Source organism: Archocentrus centrarchus, chromosome 19 (assembly GCF_007364275.1).
Source record: "Archocentrus centrarchus isolate MPI-CPG fArcCen1 chromosome 19, fArcCen1, whole genome shotgun sequence".
Lineage (NCBI taxonomy): Eukaryota > Metazoa > Chordata > Actinopteri > Cichliformes > Cichlidae > Archocentrus > Archocentrus centrarchus.
The window spans coordinates 6,143,144-6,160,284 of NC_044364.1; the positions used below are offsets into that span (position 1 = coordinate 6,143,144).

A 17,141-nucleotide genomic window follows, 5' to 3' on the forward strand; every position below is an offset into this window, starting at 1 on the left:
TTTTTAATTTATTTTTTTTATTGAGACTTTAAAGAAAGGTTTCCAGCAGAACAAACAGATATGACTTCACACATTAGGTAAAGCAGTGCATCCATTAAAATCTGTTTGCATTTTATCATAATCGCAAAAGAAAAAATCTGTCCAAGTTGGGCCAAAAATGTTCAAAATTGTAATTTTTCACTTAAGAAAAGTTCAAAGCTACTCACCTTTATCATTTCTGAACCTACTGCTTCACATGCCAACACAAATTCTAGAGAGTTTATTTTCAGTATGTTAAAAAGAAATCAAGATAGAAACAAATGATAAAGAGACTTGCCACCAACGGTTTGTAAGATTTTACTTACATTGAACAAACTCGTCACCAAATGAGTTCCTTTCACTACTGACTGTAAAAAACAAAACCCGATGACTTAAAGACAAAGACAAAAAGGGAGGCAAGTTGGATACTAACACTAGAATCTTTGAAACCTTTGAATTTGAACTTTTAAGTGGGGTTTAGAGAACTAAGTATTGAAGACCTTGATGCAGACAGGCTTTCAAGAACTGCATTGAAACAGTGAAATTAAATCTTCAAAGGGAGAGAAGGAACAAAAAAAAAAACTACTTGACAGGACGAGGCTTGTTCAGACCATGACAGTCAGCCCCAAACATATTTACAGACAAATTCTTTATCAAAACACCATCAGATAATAATAAAAGAATACGGACCAGTTACATTTTATGCTCCATTCCGGCAGACCAGTTTGCCTTTTCTAGTGGACACATTTCAGGGTAGTAACAAGACAAGGGATGGACTGGATACAGACAGCCACCGAATTACAGACGTGGGCATTAAAAGTGCACTCCACTACTGATCAATAACCTGCCAAATCCAAAAACAATCAGATGTATGTGATGTTATTAAAAAAGAAGAAGAAAAAAAGACTCCATCCAATACTTCAAGTATGTGTGCACTCTGGCTGCACTAAAGCAAAGAAAGGAGGCAGGCGGGAAAAAACAGGGGGGGCGGGGTCAAAGCAAGGGCTGCATGTGACATTAGGATATTATAAATGGACAGACAGGAGGAAGCTGTGTGTGTTCTCGTGGATGGAGTTTGGTCTTCAGAGGTCCCCCATGTCCCTGTCGTCCGCCCTGCGGGAGTCCGACCTGCCGTTCATACCATCCCTTCTGTCTCGCTCCCGTGACCGGTCTCTGGAGGAGCGATCGCGGTCCCTGGAAGAGCGCTCTCGATCTCTGGATGACCTGTGTGACAAAACCATATGAGACATTCAGGGTAGTAACAAATACAAATTTGTAGCTGAAGAAGGTGGAAAACAGGACTGCGGCCGTAAAAAGCAAAAACACAAACTTCAGTTCGATAAGAGCTTTTATTTTGTGTCCCCCACAAAAAGTCTGTGTAATTTCCTTTAATTTATCCTGTTTGTTTTTAAGTGAAGCGATATGTGTTAATATCCCCAAAATACATGAAGTCTCCATGTGTTTGATTAGTCTGTTTCATTGGAGTATAAATTATGAAGGGTTTTGCATTTTTACTTGTGTCTGGAGCTCTGCTCGTGGCTGTGACGGTGTCCTCGGCTGCGTGAGCGGGATCGGCTGCGATGCCGCCTCCTCCTCTCCCTGGAGCGAGAGCGGGAACGGCGCCTGTCTCGTGACGTGGATCGTGAGCGTCTCCTTCTGCGGTCACGAGAACGGGACCTGGCAAAGATAGCGGACAACATTTTTGATTTCCAATCACTCTCATAGCTCGCTCGAGCAGAACAGATGGATCGACGAGGGAGCTTCCTTACCTTCTGTGCTCTCTGCTCCGTGATCTGGTCCTATAAAACAAATAGATTACAACCACAGAGTTAAACATAAAACAAACTTCTGTAGAGTCTGAACTTTTTAATGTTGGCAATCACCTCCTCCTCATCCTTTCCTCCTTCTCCCTTTCTTCTCGTCTCTTTAGGCGCTCCTGATTCCTCTTCTCTTGTTTCTCGACCACCGTTTTCTGACAATAAATAATTTAAAAAGGTAAAAACAACTTTCTACAGCCTTCAACTAGTTAATCACCCATCTTCTTTCCTTTCTTGTGTGTAGTCAGCACCATGTCACTCGTGTTTTTATGGTTTTGCTGCGTACACACCTTTAGTTGGTCCAGTTTTTCTCTGATCTGAATGAAGCCGAGGTGTAGCTTCCCACCAAAATGGTCAGCCAAACGACGATCGTTGTCATGGAGACCAAGGTAAGCCGAGCACACCTCGCACACCCGGAGCTTCTGTTGCTGGAAGCTAGAGGCTGGCATGGAGTTTCTGTATTCTTCCTGAGGAGGTTGAAGAGGGAATAAAAGGGACAGTGAGGGGTCAGAAGGTGAAAATATTAAGAGTCAGAGAGCACCACATGCTTGAAGTCATTTCTCACCTCTGCATCCTTCTTCTTCGTGCGGACTTTTTCCACTTCTTGCAGGACTTTCTGAGCCTCATCCACATTGCCCTCAGCTCCAAGCTGCTCAGCCTTGGCCAGGAGTTTTCCTATTTCCTCATTCAGCTCATGCACCTTCTCTGCCTACAACACAGCCACACCAACACAAATGGCAGCAGGTTATGTTGAGCCAAAAGACACACAAACAGGGTACACTGGATGTTGCATACAGAAAGTCGGCCTTCATATATTCTAAAAATGTTGTGTCATTCACCTTTGCTGCCACCTCTGCACTGATCTCTTCTTGGGTCTCAGCCAGGCGCTTCTTGGCCAGTTCTGTCCTCCGATCGCAGTCGACAATGAAAGACTCTAGGTGATCCACTGCCTTTAGGAGCAAGATCTTTTATTAACACACTCAGTAGACACAAACCTCTCAAATGGGACTAGGCTATTTGCCTAGCTGCAACCCTATTTTGAATGTTCTTAACTGAACTACTTGACAAGTACAAATCCTTTGATTTGTACTTGCAACTTAACTTGAAAAGCACCGTTTTGGCATTGATGGTGCTGACTTCTAGGTTGCAAAGAGACTTGAGATCAGTCCTGGACAACTCCATTTGCTCTTTTTGGAAACACTGGAATTACTGTGGCCTCATTTTTTTGCTTCTGCTGAAACATTTGAGGTGAAATAGCTGCCACTTACCATTTAACACTAAAAGTAACAGTAAATGCATTTCTCTGACAATTCCAGCAACTTCCTCAACCTCAACCATACTCTACATTTAGAACACCTATATATTATTAATAAAAAGGACATAACTTACATCAAGTTCAAAGAAAAGATCTCTCTCCTTGGAGGCAATCTCATAATCAGCCCGAAGTGCCAGGTCATGGATCTTAGTGCACTCCCCAAGGTCCATACGCTATCACCAATAAACAACACACACACACACACACACACACACACACACACACACGTTAGACTGCATAAATGCAAATACGAATGGTAATATCCTCTTAGGATGGATCAGATCTGAAGTTCATCTCACTTACAGTTCCAGAAAGGATGTCATGTGGACAGCAGTTGAGAAGGTGACTTTTGCAGACTCGCTCGTCAGTGAACTTGACCCTCTGCCGCGTCTCATCCCCTGAAACAGCCCAAAAGAAGAACCAGTGAGACAGCCCTCACATACTTGATAACAGTGGCGAGGTATCCAGTGCTTCAACAGATATTAATATAATTGTACTACATTCCAAAACTGCATTTAAATATTTTGTACTCATCCAAATGAGTAGAAACTATTTTGTATATCGATGCTTGTCAGGGTATTCTTTGTACTTTATTAGTGTAACATTACAAGTATCCATTAGTAGCGTAAATGTGCCTCTACTGGAATACATTAATGTATTAACACTGTAATAAACATTGATTTGTATGTACGTACTTTTCGTTTATTCTTAGTGCTTACCTTACCCAAGCCTCAAAGGTGGAATTATTAGAGGAGGGTGCAACAACATTATAATGATACAATTTGGGGATTTTGTTCAACTTGTGTTAAAATAGCTACCTTAATGTTGTATCATTTTCATTAGAAAACGGAAGATGGCTATTAAGACTACAAATAGAGCTTTAAAAATTTCTATAAATCTTCCAGCCAAGCCTTTATTTATAAATGCGAGCATTCACAGAAAATTCAAAACAAAAATGCCAAAAAAAAAAAAATCCAAGGAAAAAAATTTAGGTTATACACACTGCGACTTGCACCACATACTGTACCCTTCTGCATCTTCAAGACCTCAGCTGCAGAATTTTAAACCCGCTGTAGAAAAGTATAAATGGAAACAGTTTTCTTGCCCATACCTGTAGTAAGAAGTTGGGAGTCATACACAAGTCAGATTGCAAATGCTGTGTGCAAAGTTTTTGTGTGGACTGATTGCTAAAATTGCCTTCTGAAAATAGACGTGTAATGGAAAACTGCTCGTTTGGACTCAACGCGACCAGACGTCTTAGCTCAAGCTGTGTAATATTACTTCAAATGGTAATGAAGATTTACCCATTTGTGTGATTTTTCTTTTCTAATTAAAAAAAAAAAAAAAGGCTACAATAACTTCCGGAAGGCAAACAAATTGTTTGGATATTCACCATAACAGCTTTAAAAATTATGTGTGACTCACGGCTCGATGAACATGAGGCTTTTCTGCAACTCCTTTGCAGATTGATGTAGGCTGGCAAAGATACACTGAACCTTAATGAATAAAATAAAGGGGCCACAATTGTTCAGTCTGTATGCAACAAAAGTATGGGAAGAATTTTATATCATATCTCATCACACATACACAAGCTCACAACACAAATTCACTCTTACTCTAAGGATCAATTTGTTTAAAGAAATGATCCTCAGTGCTCCAATTTTACGCAACCAGCTGTCAGAATGAAATATTTAAAAAACAAACAAAAACGTCAGAGCAGCAAAAAGCTACAACTTTCTGCTTACTACAGTCAGACCTGACAGCTGATATACACACATAAATATATACTTCTTCTACCTTGTATTGTACATTTCATCTATTGTTGTATAGTACCACTGTTATAGGCTATGCTGCATCTATGTATTCTATCCCAGTTTGCTGCTGTAATTATGTGAACTGCCCAACTACGAGACTAATAAAGGATATCTTATCTTGTCTTTTCTTATTTGGCAATTAATGTTTGTATCCAAAAGGCTGGAAGCTACTAAAAAAACCAAAACAACCTTAATTTTAGGGCATCTATCCACTCATTACTACAATAAACTACATTTTCCTACCATCAATGCAAAAGAACTGTAAAACTGATTACAGAACTGTATTCTACTTGAATAAAATCTATACTAATAAAAAGATACTGGAGATTATCTAGTACATGACCTAAATACTCTGGTTCCTTTAGAAAAGGGTTTCATTTAGCTTCTAAAAGTACTGGTAGGCCTACTACAAAGTCAGGCCTCTTTATCGTTTAACCCTTGTGTGGTGTTAACATTATTGTGTTATTAAATTAATACAGCCACAACAATTTATGTAAAAATACCTAACGGAGGCTTACTTTATTTTAATTCCAAGCAATACTGCCCACATACTGGTTGATATTTGGACTATACCTCTGTTAGCGCACACTTATTAATAAAAGTGCTACTCGTTTGTGTGCCAAAATGTAATAAAAACGGGAAAAAACAAAACAAAACAAAACAAAAAAAAACACGTTATCCAGTGCAAATATAAATGAAGCAAAATTGCAGGGTAAAGTTATTGAAAATGTGTGGTTTTTATATAGAAAATGAGGTTGAAATAAGAATAAATTGCATAATTTGCCTCTTGGTAAGCGTCCCACAGACCCGAACGCCACACAAGGGTTACAATTGTGTTAATGAAACTATATTAATGAGCCGCATAGATACAGAAAACATCAATTTTACTACTAACTACCAATTAATTAACGCCAGGGATAGCATCTTGTATCTCGGCGCCTCACGGTTCACAATAAACAAGTAGCTAGCCTCAGCCTGCGTACCCTACACAAGCAAGAAATTTAATAAAAGCTAAATGCGAAACTGCAACTTATTAAACTACATTAAGCCACATTGGATGCAAACATTAAATTCTCACATTAACCCTGAACAGGCTGCCTGAATACAACGTTACTTTGTCACACAGCCCTCTGCAGTACATCCATTCATGCAGCTCTGTCCATCACACGCCAACACAAGCCAGCCTCAGCAGTGGCTCCATCTTGGCTAGCTACCTCGGCTAGCATGCTACAGCAACTCACCGTCCCTCGCTGTTCCCATCAGCTGGTCGAGCAAAGCTCTCATTTGAGCTTGGGCAGACATTATTGCGGCTCTTGCGTCGACAGCGATATATAAAAGTCAAGCAACTGAAAACAGTTCCTCTGTTTGTTCGGGTTATTTGAGAATTTATTTATCCAAGCATCTCCCCCTTGTAGCTTCTCTCTATTTCTTCAACTCGCCCGTTTCCGTTCAATATCCGGGAAATGACGACACTACTCTGTAGCCTGGCTAAAAAGCCCCGTCTGAAATGCACCAATCGGAACGGCCGAGTACAAGTACAATAGCCAATCATAACTCCTAAAAATATTTGCCCTGAGCTTAGTCTTCCAAACAGCAGCTTTTTAACCATAGGCATTCATCCCCTGGGAGCACCGCTCACTAAAAGAATTATCCACATTTAGGCCAATGAATCTTAATGTTAAGGTTCATGTTGTTTTTGGATATTTCAATATTGCTTGAATGTATAAATCTTCAACGTGTAGCGCCACCTGCGAGACAAGTTCAAGGTAAAACAGCGTTCTGGTGACAGTGGGCTGGCCTGTGATTTCTTTACGCAGCTGAAGTTGACAGGCAGTTTTGTTGGCCTGTATCAGGCCTGCTATCTGAAATTAGCCGCACCAAAAACCGCAGGAGTCGGCGGTGGAGAATTAAAGTAAGAAAAACGTCCTTTCTGTCTGCGTAAACTGTTCCGTTAAACTCAAATCGGGGTCTTTTTTTTTGTGGTAATTTTACCTATTGTCCATTTTTTTCGGGGCTGGCTTTCGTTCAACAAGTTAGCAAATTAACCCACTGTTAGGGGTGAACTTTTCTTAGCTATTCTCGCTAACATAGCTATCCGAAGATGAGACAGGCGAAGAAAAACTTCACAGTGCATAGTCTCAGGACGTAAAATAATTTTGAGCGAGTCTGTTTGTGATACTCAAGTAACTAAGTTTGTAGCACACGCCCTTCTCTTCCCTTTTTACATGGGAGTAAATGAGCCCGTGGCTGCAGAACAAATAATAGGGTGTGTTATCCTGAGCGATGTTTATTATGGGTTTGTTGTTTTGTGCTGAGAAATGTCTGGATCTGTGCCTGCGCATCTGAATAAGCAGAGATTCACAAAGGTTGATGCAGCAGAAATAGCGAGACTGTTCATTATTTCCCACAGGCTCTATCTGTGAATGCCAGCGAGTTTTTGTGTTACTTTGACACATGCAGGTTTGTAATCCACTGCACACTGGAACAGGTGAAGCCTGACTTTGTTGTAAATGAGCGCAATTTGTCATTACAGTGGTATGTATTTATGTAAGTGTTTACCATAAGTTCTTTTCACCTGTCAAGTAAGTCAGTGGGCCAGTGATGCTTTGAGGTAACAATGGAGACCACAGACCATGGCACTGAGGGCGACCCTCTGAAGAGGGGAGAAGATGGTGCAGAGGCAGGAACAGCACCATCAGCAACTGAGGTGAGGAAGAAGAACTGTAAGGAATTGAGTTTTGCCAAACTGACCCACTGGCGAACTGCAGTCTTCTTCCTCTCCTTGTTCCTTTGCCTCACCATCGTGTTTGCCTTCTCCTTCATCATCCCCTGTCCTGTGAGACCACAATATCTCAGTACCTGGAACAGGACGTTCCCTGAAGCAGGTGAGTGTAATTATATGCCCTTTGCCATCTGGCAGTGTTGTAATTGTGAGATTAAGTACTACCCCCTCTTTTCTTCCCCACAGCAACCTATAACTTCTTAGCTTTTGAACATGCAAATGAAGACAAGGTGATGGATATCCTGTTTGTCCTCAAAAACACAAAAGGCACTCAGAACACATCATGTGCTGATGAAGGTATAACTTGATCTTCAGTTTATTTGTATTCATGAGAATAAAACACACCTGCTATGTGTTATGTTTGTTTAGCATAATTCAGATAAAACTGTGTGTTTTCCAGGTCTGCCCTCGCCATGTTTGTTTGTGTTGGCAGTGGATGGCACACATGGAGAGAACCTGTGGGAACATCCGCTGCATCCCGAGTTCCACTGGGCCCAGTGTGGTCTGGACAGAAAAACAGGCAGAACCTGGGACTGTCTGCTGTCCCATTCTGACAACCTCACAGCCATTGACAAGCACACCGGTTAGTGAAAAAACAACATGATGCAAGTATTGGCAAATAAAGTAAACCCTTTATTCAACTGATGAGAGAGAGAGAGATTTTATTGTTTATTAAAAGCAATGCTTATTTATAGTTTGGAAGCAGCAACAAGCTTAATATAAGTGGAGCCAGATGCATGTTTACCACTTGCATGAGCTCTTCGTTTAACAGCGTTTTTTTTTTTTTTTTGTTTTGTTTTTTAAACATGTTTGGGGTCTTAGGACACTAATTCCTGTGTTTTTGGAAGAGAATTGTATTCCCATATTTGCTTGATATAAGCAACAGTTTCAGGCTTGGTTTGTTTTATTTTTTTATTTCATGAAGGGCCTGCATTCTTTTACTACGGACCAATGCTGTTGGAATATTTGGAAAATTTAGTATGACATTGTCTTGCGGAGATAAGCAAAAACTTTCCAGAAAATATGTGCTCTGCATGCTCGTCTTTGAACTGTGTTCTGATGTGAAAATTGTTATAGTCTATGCATTAGTTGCAGGACATTTATTGAAGTGTCCCTTAAGTCTAGTTAAAGGTAAAGTAAAGCCATTTTAAATACTAAAGATCAGTTCTAGGTAAAGAAAGCTGTGTGGATGTTTCAGGTAATGAAATCTGGAAACAGCCTCAGCCTACTGGGCTGCACAGCTCTGCACCTGTTCTCAGTGTCCCAGATCTGGATGGGGACAAAGTTGATGATGTGGCTCTGGTGGCATCTGACAACACACAGGTATAACTCCAGTGATGTTATTTATTTACTTTGCAGCAGTTTTTTATTTTACAGTAAAGCAGTCTCTTCCTGTAACTGGACTCAAATATGGAAAAGTTTCACACCAACAGTGAAATAATCTGTTAATGAGCAAAGATAGAATTCACCCAATCTCAACATCTCCTGTCATACCTGCAGACTCAGCTGGTATTCCTCTCAGGGAAGACGGGTGTCCAGATTGGTACTACAGTGGTTCTTGATTCCACAGAGACAGCCAATCATCTTCTCCACTGCACTGCGACAGGTTCTCACTACGTACTACTACAAAAAGGTTTGCATCTGAAATCATCTGTGACAGTGCATCTGCAGACAAACCAGCTTAGCAGGTTCTAAATGACAAGGGTTGCAGTCTATGCAAGTACAGCTGCAAAACTCAAAACTTCATAGTAGAGAGATGTTTGCAAGAGCAAGGCTTCTGATTGTTAGACAGGGTGATGTGAAATGGTAAGGTGGTGCATGGGCCCCCATCCTCCAGATGCCTTGTTGTTTTGGCTGTGAGTAATTGAGCCAGAGCAGAGGAAGAATATTATTATTATTATTATTATTATTATTATTGCCTGGATGAAGACATGGATGCCAATGTTAAAGAAGGCAATAGTTAGAACTGTAAGACTGAGTTAGCTTGATGTTGAGGACACATGCCTCTGTTTATATAGCACGTTTCAAAATGAGCTACAAAGCACACTTGTGCAAGTGTTAAAGTATTCATAATGATAATGATTCATAATCTCAGCCTTTGGCTTTGCTTCCTATTGGTGATTCTGCAACAGGAAAGGGGAAATATACCTATTACATGCCCTGTTGTTAGCAGGTGTATAGCGTCTAATACCTAATAGCAGTAGTGAGTAAGTGTGTATTTACTCCTAGACACTGGCTTGTATGGATGGGCACTGTGGAAAATTGCTGCCAAGGCTAAAGCAGGGATGGAGGTGGGTCTCAAGAAGGACAAACACTTGGAGAGAAATCTCAATGGCACAGCCGGCCTTGTTCCCATCTACGAGTAAGAAGCAGCCTTGATTACTCCTACAAAACAGTCTGTTATAGTGATTTTTTACCCTGAGACGTACTGATATTTGTTTCTGCTTTGCAGGTCTGAAGCAGTGAGTCGAGTGCTCAGAACGGATGAAACAGATGATTCATCCAACCTGTTGGTTGTTGCTGGAAAGGAGGTGGCATTGGTTGATGGAAAAGCATTAAAGCTACTGTGGAGAGTCAACACCAGCTCAGTCATCAGGTAACCCGACTGTGTAGATGTTAGACTGCGCGCGTTAAGCAGAGCACAAAAGGAAGGCTCTTAGTTACACAGCACAGCAGTTTCATTAATGCCTCAGTGCAGAGTGCTTACAGAGTCAGTGTCTCTGAGAGTACTGGACAAATGCCATGGATACAGAAAGACAAGAAGAGCAATATTTACCTACATCTTAACTACAATAATGAGTTGTGAACAACTGACATGGCATACATTAGTGCCATAACATAATTTGCTCAAAACAGAAAATCAGTTGACAAACATCTTTGAGCAAAAATGCAAAATTTGTTCTATTTCTGGCTTCTGAAATGTGAATATTTGCTTCCAGGATAGCTGTCTAAATATTCCTATGGGTTAAAAAAAAACTCTGATTATCGTGCCTTGGCCATCTGTAATGGGTATTTGATAGATAGTGTTTACAGACAAATTAACACTTGCAGCTCTAAATTTCAAAACCACACATAAAGATTTTTTTTTTTTTTAAGCTATTGAGTAATTAAAAAACACATCAGTAGTTTTATAGCAGGACTGTGTCATTTATAGGCTGTAATAATTTGGGAAACGTCCACTGAGGAAATTATACATGACAGTACAAAATGTATTTGGCCAGATACCTCATACTCCTAGTAAAGCCAACAATCTCAAACATTCAGTATTAAATTCTGGTCATTTTTGTTGTGGGAGAGCACAATAAATACCAAAGTAGGCCATTTATTGTTATAAAATAAGGCTAGCTGGGTGGAGTACATGTTTTTCTCTTTGTTGTTCTTTCAGTGAACCCTCTTTTGGTCATTTTAACAAAGATGGTTTATTAGATGTTGTCATTGAGGAGGATATTGGCAACTACACAAAGAGGGTAAGTTGAGTTTGAAAACTTACAAACAGCTGTTATATATAAATCTTGAAAGTCTTTGAATCATACAGTAACTTGACCACCTTCTGTTTTGTATGCAGATAAGAATTCTGGATGGGAAGTCTGGTAGTGTGCTGTGGGAAGTCCCCCTCTTGGCCAGTCCAAACTCCCCAAGACCCGCTTCAATCGACACCACCAACTCCTTCTCAGTCTTCATGTTTTGGGGCTTGATGCCATCAGAGTCAAACTCATCTGTAAGTACGCTGGCTTTATGAAAATAAAAATAACGCTCAAAATGACTGGTTGGCTCAAAGATTCAGAAACTGCTCGCTGACACCTGAAATGTTTTCCTTCCAGGAGCCATTAGCAAGTGACCGACGTTCTTACATGCTGCATCCTCTGTACTCTAATGTTCTCCTCGAGTCCACTAATATCATAGACCACATTATAGCATTTAAAGGTACCTTCTGTTCTTACTTACTTTGTTCTTACAAAGTTATTACTGCTATGATGTAGCTCCAGCATCATGGGGTCAGTTTGGGGTTTTTTGACAGCTATATATATATATTTTTTTATTGTAGCCACACTGATGGAGCGTGGACGCCATGCTGCCTACATCCTGCTGATGGGTCCTGAGGAGGAGGGAGCTGAAGGCACCGTGGTCCTCAGCAAGCGGAAGCTGAAGCAGGACATTCCCGATAGCAAAGTGCTCCGTTTTGGCGACGGGACTTCAAAATCCAACGAGGAGATTAAAGAGGCCTTTAACCGACTCCGCTTTAGTGATTGGTGAACGGACCAACTGTAACATGTGCAGCATGTCCTCAGTGTTCTGCTGACTTAACTTGACTTTAAATCCAAAGTGTGTACACTAGTTATGACTGCTGACCACCAAAGAAATGAATTTGTGTTTAGAGGACTTTAGGTTGATTTGCTTTGACGGGGATGCCCTTCAGTGGACAAACTGGGCATTACCTGCCTTTATACTTCAAAACAGAATCTTCATATTATCAGAAGTCTAAATTTGTGTAGTGTCAAAAAAAGCTGCTGTTCACTGACAATCATTCTGCTCAGATTGTTGTTCTCCTGCTGATAAACCTGCCTTGCTGTTTTGTTTCTAGCACTTCCATGCATCAGTGCAGTGCTCTTTTTTTTTCTTTTCTTTTTTTAAAAAAAAATATTGTAGAAGCTGGACTGTTCAGATCTATGCAACTGTATGTCACGCTGTGCTTTAAAGGTAGCAGATGTATGCCGCTACAGGGATTTTTCCTGAGTGTTTCAAACAACCTTAGAAGAATAGGTATACAGTTATAGGGCTGGTTTAAGGTTTACACTGAGGGTTTATTGTTTAGTTTGTAAGATATCCTGTTTGTGAACGTATCGGAAAGGCAGTCTAGCAGTCAACGGTGCTGATGTTGACAAGCCGTTATGATCCCTTATCGTTACTTAATCAAACATGCTGTAAGATGTAAAGCTGTAACGCACACCGACTACACTCTCACTCAATGCTGTATCAAATAATAGTTATTGCTGTGGATGCACAGCTCCTTAGGAAGCTGTTTTTCCCCTCAGTGATTTATATTAGGTAAGGTTGATAATGAGGTTTGTACTTTAGCTGAACATTGATGATTGATTGATTGATTGATCTATTATTGAACCTGTGAAAGAGGTCTTTATTGGAGATGACTTGTAATGAAATGTTTGGGTTTGAATAAATATTTTTGAAGTAATTGCTTGTGCTTAATCTCAGTGTGACACTATTGGAGGTAATGTGGCAGTGGATGTGTACAATTTTCTTTTTTTTGGGGGGGGGCATCTAACTGTAGAGTAGGATTAAGGATGGCAGCCCCTTCCTTCTTTCAGCTTCTCCTTTTAGGGGTCACCACAGTGGATCCTCTGCCTCCACCTCACCCCGTCCCGAGCATCCTCCTCTGTCACAACAACTCTGCATGTCCTCCACTATCTTCTCTGTGGTCTTTTCCTCGTGCCTGGCAACTCCATCTTCAGCATCCTTTGCTCAATATATCTCCTATTCCTCCTCTGTATATCTCCAAAGCATCTCGGCCATGCCTCTCTAACTTTGTCTCCTAACTGCTCAACCTGAGCTGTCCCTCTGATGTGTTTATTTTTAATCCTGTCCATCCTCTTCCCTCCCAGTGAAAATCTTATCATTTCTGCCACCTCCATCTTTGTGTCCTTTTTGTTAGTGCCACTGTCTCCAAACCATACAAGATACCGTGTTGTAAACCTTCCCTTTTACTCTCAAAGTATCACAGCATTGTTGTACATTTATAAATCAAAAGCTGTGATTTTAGAATTAATGGGCCATATTTCAAAGTTGTGTGTTTCCAAATAAATGTGAAAAAACAAACAAACAAACAAAAAACAGGCTGTTTGTTGCCCTCGTGGATGTAGACACGGGTTGCAGTAAAGCGCAGGCAGTGCCGTCAGACAGTCGGCATGGATGTATGGAAGGCAGTCACGTATCTTCGGGGCAGTACCGCGCAGTTTGCTCCCGAAATACTTGTAGCGCGTCATTTATTTACCGTGACGCAAGGCTGCCGGGGGGCGCCTCCTGAATAGATGTGGGGAATGGAGAGGCTCTCCTTGTAGGGAAATGCTTGGAATTTTTATGAAATGCCGAACTTAAGGAAATGCCCCGAGACTAGGCTGGAGGGGCGTGGACCGGCGTGGGCAGAGACCGGAGGCGGATAGGCGCGCGTTGCCTTCCGAGTGCAAGTGCACTACCTATAGAGGGGTTACACGCAGAAATGCAGCTCATACACTACCGTTTTCTTTCATTTAAAAGTTAGTGCTCCAGAGGCACTGCGCTGCAGTCTGCTTATTATCATCAGGCGAATAGACCTGCCACATAAAAACGGACTCCCGGGCTGTTCCCTGTAAGAGTTCACAGCTGGCGGGTCTTAAAACTGTGACTGCAGCACCTCCACACGACTGCAGGCATTTCTGGACAGTTCCTGGTTTGGACAGAGAGTACATGCCAACTTTTGTTCACGTGAAAGCCGAAAAATATGAAGCCCACTAAAAGAATTAAAGAAAAAAAAAAAAAGGCTTTTTGGTTATGCAACTCAAACCTATCCACCTGATATACTTTAAACAGTGAAAACACCCTATTAATGATTAACAAAAATACAGAAGAGCTGAATACTTCCGGATTGATAAGAGTTAACGCTCGAACATGAAATTAAACCCAAAAACAAACACCCCCCGCTGCACCCCCGGGGTTTTACTTCACCTCTGAGGGCTTTTATTTCCAAAACACGACTTAGACTGCACCCAGAGGGTTGATTTTAAGTGTGACTATGGGAGCCCTGTCATTTCAATGTGACCTGTATCCGCCATGCCCTTATCGTAGAACTGCACGGCTCCAATATCTCCAGACCGGAGCGCACGCGTGGAACACACACAGTCTACCAGAGGAACGACACACTCACCGTCCGGTATAAAGTCACTTTGAGCCGAGCCAGCAAGTGCGACTAAGGTATCGTTCACCTGCATGTCATCACCCTCTAAACTACTGTTTTCTTCTTCCGCAGACCTTCCGCATGGTATTCTTTATTCTATACATTCTGTGTGTGGTCATCAAAAATGACTCGGAAGTCGGTTGTGAAAATGACACCACTAATTTTGTGGTATCGATAGTAGATGTTTTCAATGGGCTTTCAAGGGCATTCTTAAAGAAACTAATCACCCAGGCAGAGTGAAATAACGAGAGTTACCTGTTTGTGCGAGAAAAGAAAGAAACTGATGTGTTTGAAGGAAATGCTTGTGTGGCCTGATAACCGACGCTATTGATAACTGCCAATACCGGCTAATAATGGCCATTTTACCTATTGGATTTTTGCGCTTTGTGTTAAATATTAAAAGGAGTTTAACTGATAGTCGACGTAATCTATAGTTTCATATTATAGATTAGCTGTGTGAAAAGAATATTTGAGGAAAGCGCCGCATTTCTAGAAGCGTCATTCAGGTACCGCAGGCAGCACCCTCCGCATCTGCCTCAATATGAAGTCTTGACGCGTCAAATCGGTCCTGCCGGTCACTGCGCGTATTCAGACATACAGGGTCAACCTGCAGAGCTTTATCCGCACAGCAAAGCTGCTGCTGAGCGCAATTATATCGACCTGATTGCGTCTGACGCACGGGCTAACGAGCGACCGTTTGAAGCGATCGCTGGTTTCGATCAAACAGAAAAATCCATTGATTACTTTCTCCTTTCAGGGGTGAAAATGGCTGAGGACATTAAAGCCAAACTCGAGAAATACCGCACCGCTCCCTTTGACGCCAGATTCCCCAACCAGAACCAGACCAGGAACTGCTGGTCCAACTACGTGGGTAAGACTACACCTCAAGGTCAAAGAGGTGTCTGCTGTTTTCTCCAAATGTGGATAATTAACCTGTAACTACCAGTTAAAGCAAGACATGCTGTGCTTTAAGGCATTAAAACATATTAATACACCTTTATTCAATCATATTATTGATGATAAGGCTACTACAGCTCATCTACTGACCCCTGACCTCTGGTGTGAAAATAGTCCAGTCAGATTTCTTGATGAGGCCCACTGGTAGGTTATTTTTGATATTCATCATTGTTGCTTCTCTATTTATAGACTACTACCGCTGCCAGAAAGCTTTGGATGCTAAGGGATTAGACACCCAGCCTTGTGAGTGGTACAGGAGGGTCTACAAATCACTCTGCCCCATTTCCTGGGTAAATATATTAAAAAAAAAAAAAAAGATCCTATCAACCCTTTTTTCAAGAGAAAAAACACTTTGCCAAAAAAAACAAAGCTGAACTGTATTGCTAATGTGTACATATCACTCCCCTTAGTGGGAAGAGTTTGTTTAGCAGGGGTCAAACAACTTTATCGTTCCTCACATTCCTGTGAGCCTCTGCTCAGTCCAGACAATCAAAACATGGAAACATGGAAAACACAGATCGGAGATTTCCTCCTCATTACACAGCTGACTAAAAATGCATCAACACATTGAGTTACAGCCAAAGCTCTTCCACTCTCTAAACTCTGCGTGACACCACAAGTCATTACCGCATCTCCAACTGGAATGCTTTCTTGTTCTTCCTGCAGTATATGGCATAAAAACAAATGTGGATGCTGAAGGTGTTCCCCTTAAAAGTGGCCCTACACTGACATGAATAATAATAAAACACCCAAATATAATTTGAAGTTTAACACCCTTTTCTTCGGCATTCCTGGCACAGCTGTTAAATGAAACTAAAAATAAATATTTATGTCTCAAACGTTTTTTTTTTGTCCTCTGAAATTTTGTCCCTTTAGATCCAGAAATGGGATGAGCAGAGAGAAGATGGGACGTTTCCAGGGAAAATCTGAGCCTTGCATATCAAATGCTGATGGTCTGCAGCGATGTCACCGTTTCAGCTAAACGTTTGTAAGAGTGGTGTGAAACTCGCGGTTCTGTCGCCGCCTTTCCTCTAACGCTCCTTCCTGAGAGCACACCGAAACTGAATGGTCATTCCTTACAGATACCATGAAATGTACAGCAGATTCTGCATTAAAATATCTCAGGATATATTTATGGAACTCTCTTGTCCTGGATTATTTTTGTCTTTTTATGGCACGCCGTTCATCCCCCTCGAGGCCATTATTACCTCCGACAAGGAGGTTATGTTTTTGGTAGCGTTTGCATGTCAGACTTTAAGCACGATAGCTTGAAATGTTTTGAATGAATTCTGATAAAACTTTGTAGGGGTGTAGAGTGGGGTCAGGTTAACAATCCCATTACAATTTGGTTTACATACACCGAGGTCTTCAAGGTCAAACTAATGATGATTGGTCATAAAGTGACCAATATAGCTAGCCTTATAGCTTAGAAACTATGATTCTTAAAGTGTAGTGTGTGTGTATATATATATTTGACCTCTGACCTCACTTT

At 41.2% G+C, this 17,141-nt stretch overlaps 3 protein-coding genes across 11 annotated transcripts; 2 read left to right on the plus strand and 1 right to left on the minus strand.

Annotated features, from left to right (window-relative positions):
- On the minus strand, window positions 1-6,417 carry luc7l (LUC7-like (S. cerevisiae)). Of its 4 annotated transcripts, none has more exons than XM_030755375.1 (11): window positions 6,206-6,417; window positions 4,178-4,646; window positions 3,454-3,548; window positions 3,225-3,323; window positions 2,675-2,785; window positions 2,401-2,544; window positions 2,126-2,302; window positions 1,902-1,990; window positions 1,788-1,817; window positions 1,534-1,695; window positions 1-1,242 (listed from the first exon to the last, which is right to left on the minus strand). In XM_030755375.1, the coding sequence occupies exons 2-11, from the start codon at window positions 4,185-4,187 to the stop codon at window positions 1,101-1,103; spliced, it is 1,059 nt and encodes a 352-aa protein (XP_030611235.1). In that variant the 5' UTR covers window positions 4,188-4,646; window positions 6,206-6,417; the 3' UTR covers window positions 1-1,100. The 4 variants fall into 4 exon arrangements, with proteins under 4 accessions (XP_030611235.1, XP_030611236.1, XP_030611233.1 ...); XM_030755376.1 differs by having other exon boundaries at window positions 4,576-4,646; window positions 6,206-6,348; XM_030755373.1 differs by lacking the exon at window positions 4,178-4,646.
- Window positions 6,418-6,573: 156 nt separating this feature from the next.
- fam234a (family with sequence similarity 234 member A) lies at window positions 6,574-12,937 on the plus strand. Of its 6 annotated transcripts, none has more exons than XM_030754232.1 (13): window positions 6,574-6,876; window positions 7,375-7,452; window positions 7,548-7,849; window positions 7,933-8,043; window positions 8,147-8,329; window positions 8,945-9,069; window positions 9,247-9,379; window positions 9,976-10,108; window positions 10,199-10,342; window positions 11,132-11,213; window positions 11,312-11,464; window positions 11,568-11,670; window positions 11,792-12,937. In XM_030754232.1, exons 3-13 carry the CDS (start codon window positions 7,582-7,584, stop codon window positions 11,998-12,000), a joined length of 1,644 nt encoding a protein of 547 aa, XP_030610092.1. In that variant the 5' UTR covers window positions 6,574-6,876; window positions 7,375-7,452; window positions 7,548-7,581; the 3' UTR covers window positions 12,001-12,937. The 6 variants fall into 6 exon arrangements, with proteins under 6 accessions (XP_030610092.1, XP_030610094.1, XP_030610091.1 ...); XM_030754234.1 differs by having other exon boundaries at window positions 7,552-7,849; XM_030754231.1 differs by having other exon boundaries at window positions 7,375-7,424.
- Window positions 12,938-14,553: 1,616 nt separating this feature from the next.
- Window positions 14,554-16,789, plus strand: cox6b1 (cytochrome c oxidase subunit 6B1). The gene is made up of 4 exons (XM_030755387.1): window positions 14,554-14,709; window positions 15,450-15,563; window positions 15,839-15,939; window positions 16,526-16,789. Exons 2-4 carry the CDS (start codon window positions 15,458-15,460, stop codon window positions 16,577-16,579), a joined length of 261 nt encoding a protein of 86 aa, XP_030611247.1. The 5' UTR covers window positions 14,554-14,709; window positions 15,450-15,457; the 3' UTR covers window positions 16,580-16,789.
- The last annotated feature ends 352 nt before the right edge of the window (window positions 16,790-17,141 follow it).

Coding starts and splice junctions, on each gene's coding strand:
- cox6b1 (XM_030755387.1), top strand. CDS start 15,458: ATGGCTGAGGACATTAAAGCCAAACTCGAGAAATACCGCACCGCTCCC. Junction 15,564..15,838: donor CTGCTGGTCCAACTACGTGG/GTAAGACTACAC, acceptor CTCTATTTATAG/ACTACTACCGCTGCCAGAAA. Junction 15,940..16,525: donor CACTCTGCCCCATTTCCTGG/GTAAATATATTA, acceptor TTGTCCCTTTAG/ATCCAGAAATGGGATGAGCA.
- luc7l (XM_030755373.1), bottom strand. CDS start 6,266: ATGTCTGCCCAAGCTCAAATGAGAGCTTTGCTCGACCAGCTGATGGGA. Junction 1,991..2,125: donor AAAAACTGGACCAACTAAAG/GTGTGTACGCAG, acceptor ATTTATTGTCAG/AAAACGGTGGTCGAGAAACA. Junction 1,243..1,533: donor GAGCAGAGCTCCAGACACAA/GTAAAAATGCAA, acceptor TTTGTCACACAG/GTCATCCAGAGATCGAGAGC.
- fam234a (XM_030754232.1), top strand. CDS start 7,582: ATGGAGACCACAGACCATGGCACTGAGGGCGACCCTCTGAAGAGGGGA. Junction 8,330..8,944: donor AGCCATTGACAAGCACACCG/GTTAGTGAAAAA, acceptor TGGATGTTTCAG/GTAATGAAATCTGGAAACAG. Junction 11,671..11,791: donor CCACATTATAGCATTTAAAG/GTACCTTCTGTT, acceptor TTTTTATTGTAG/CCACACTGATGGAGCGTGGA.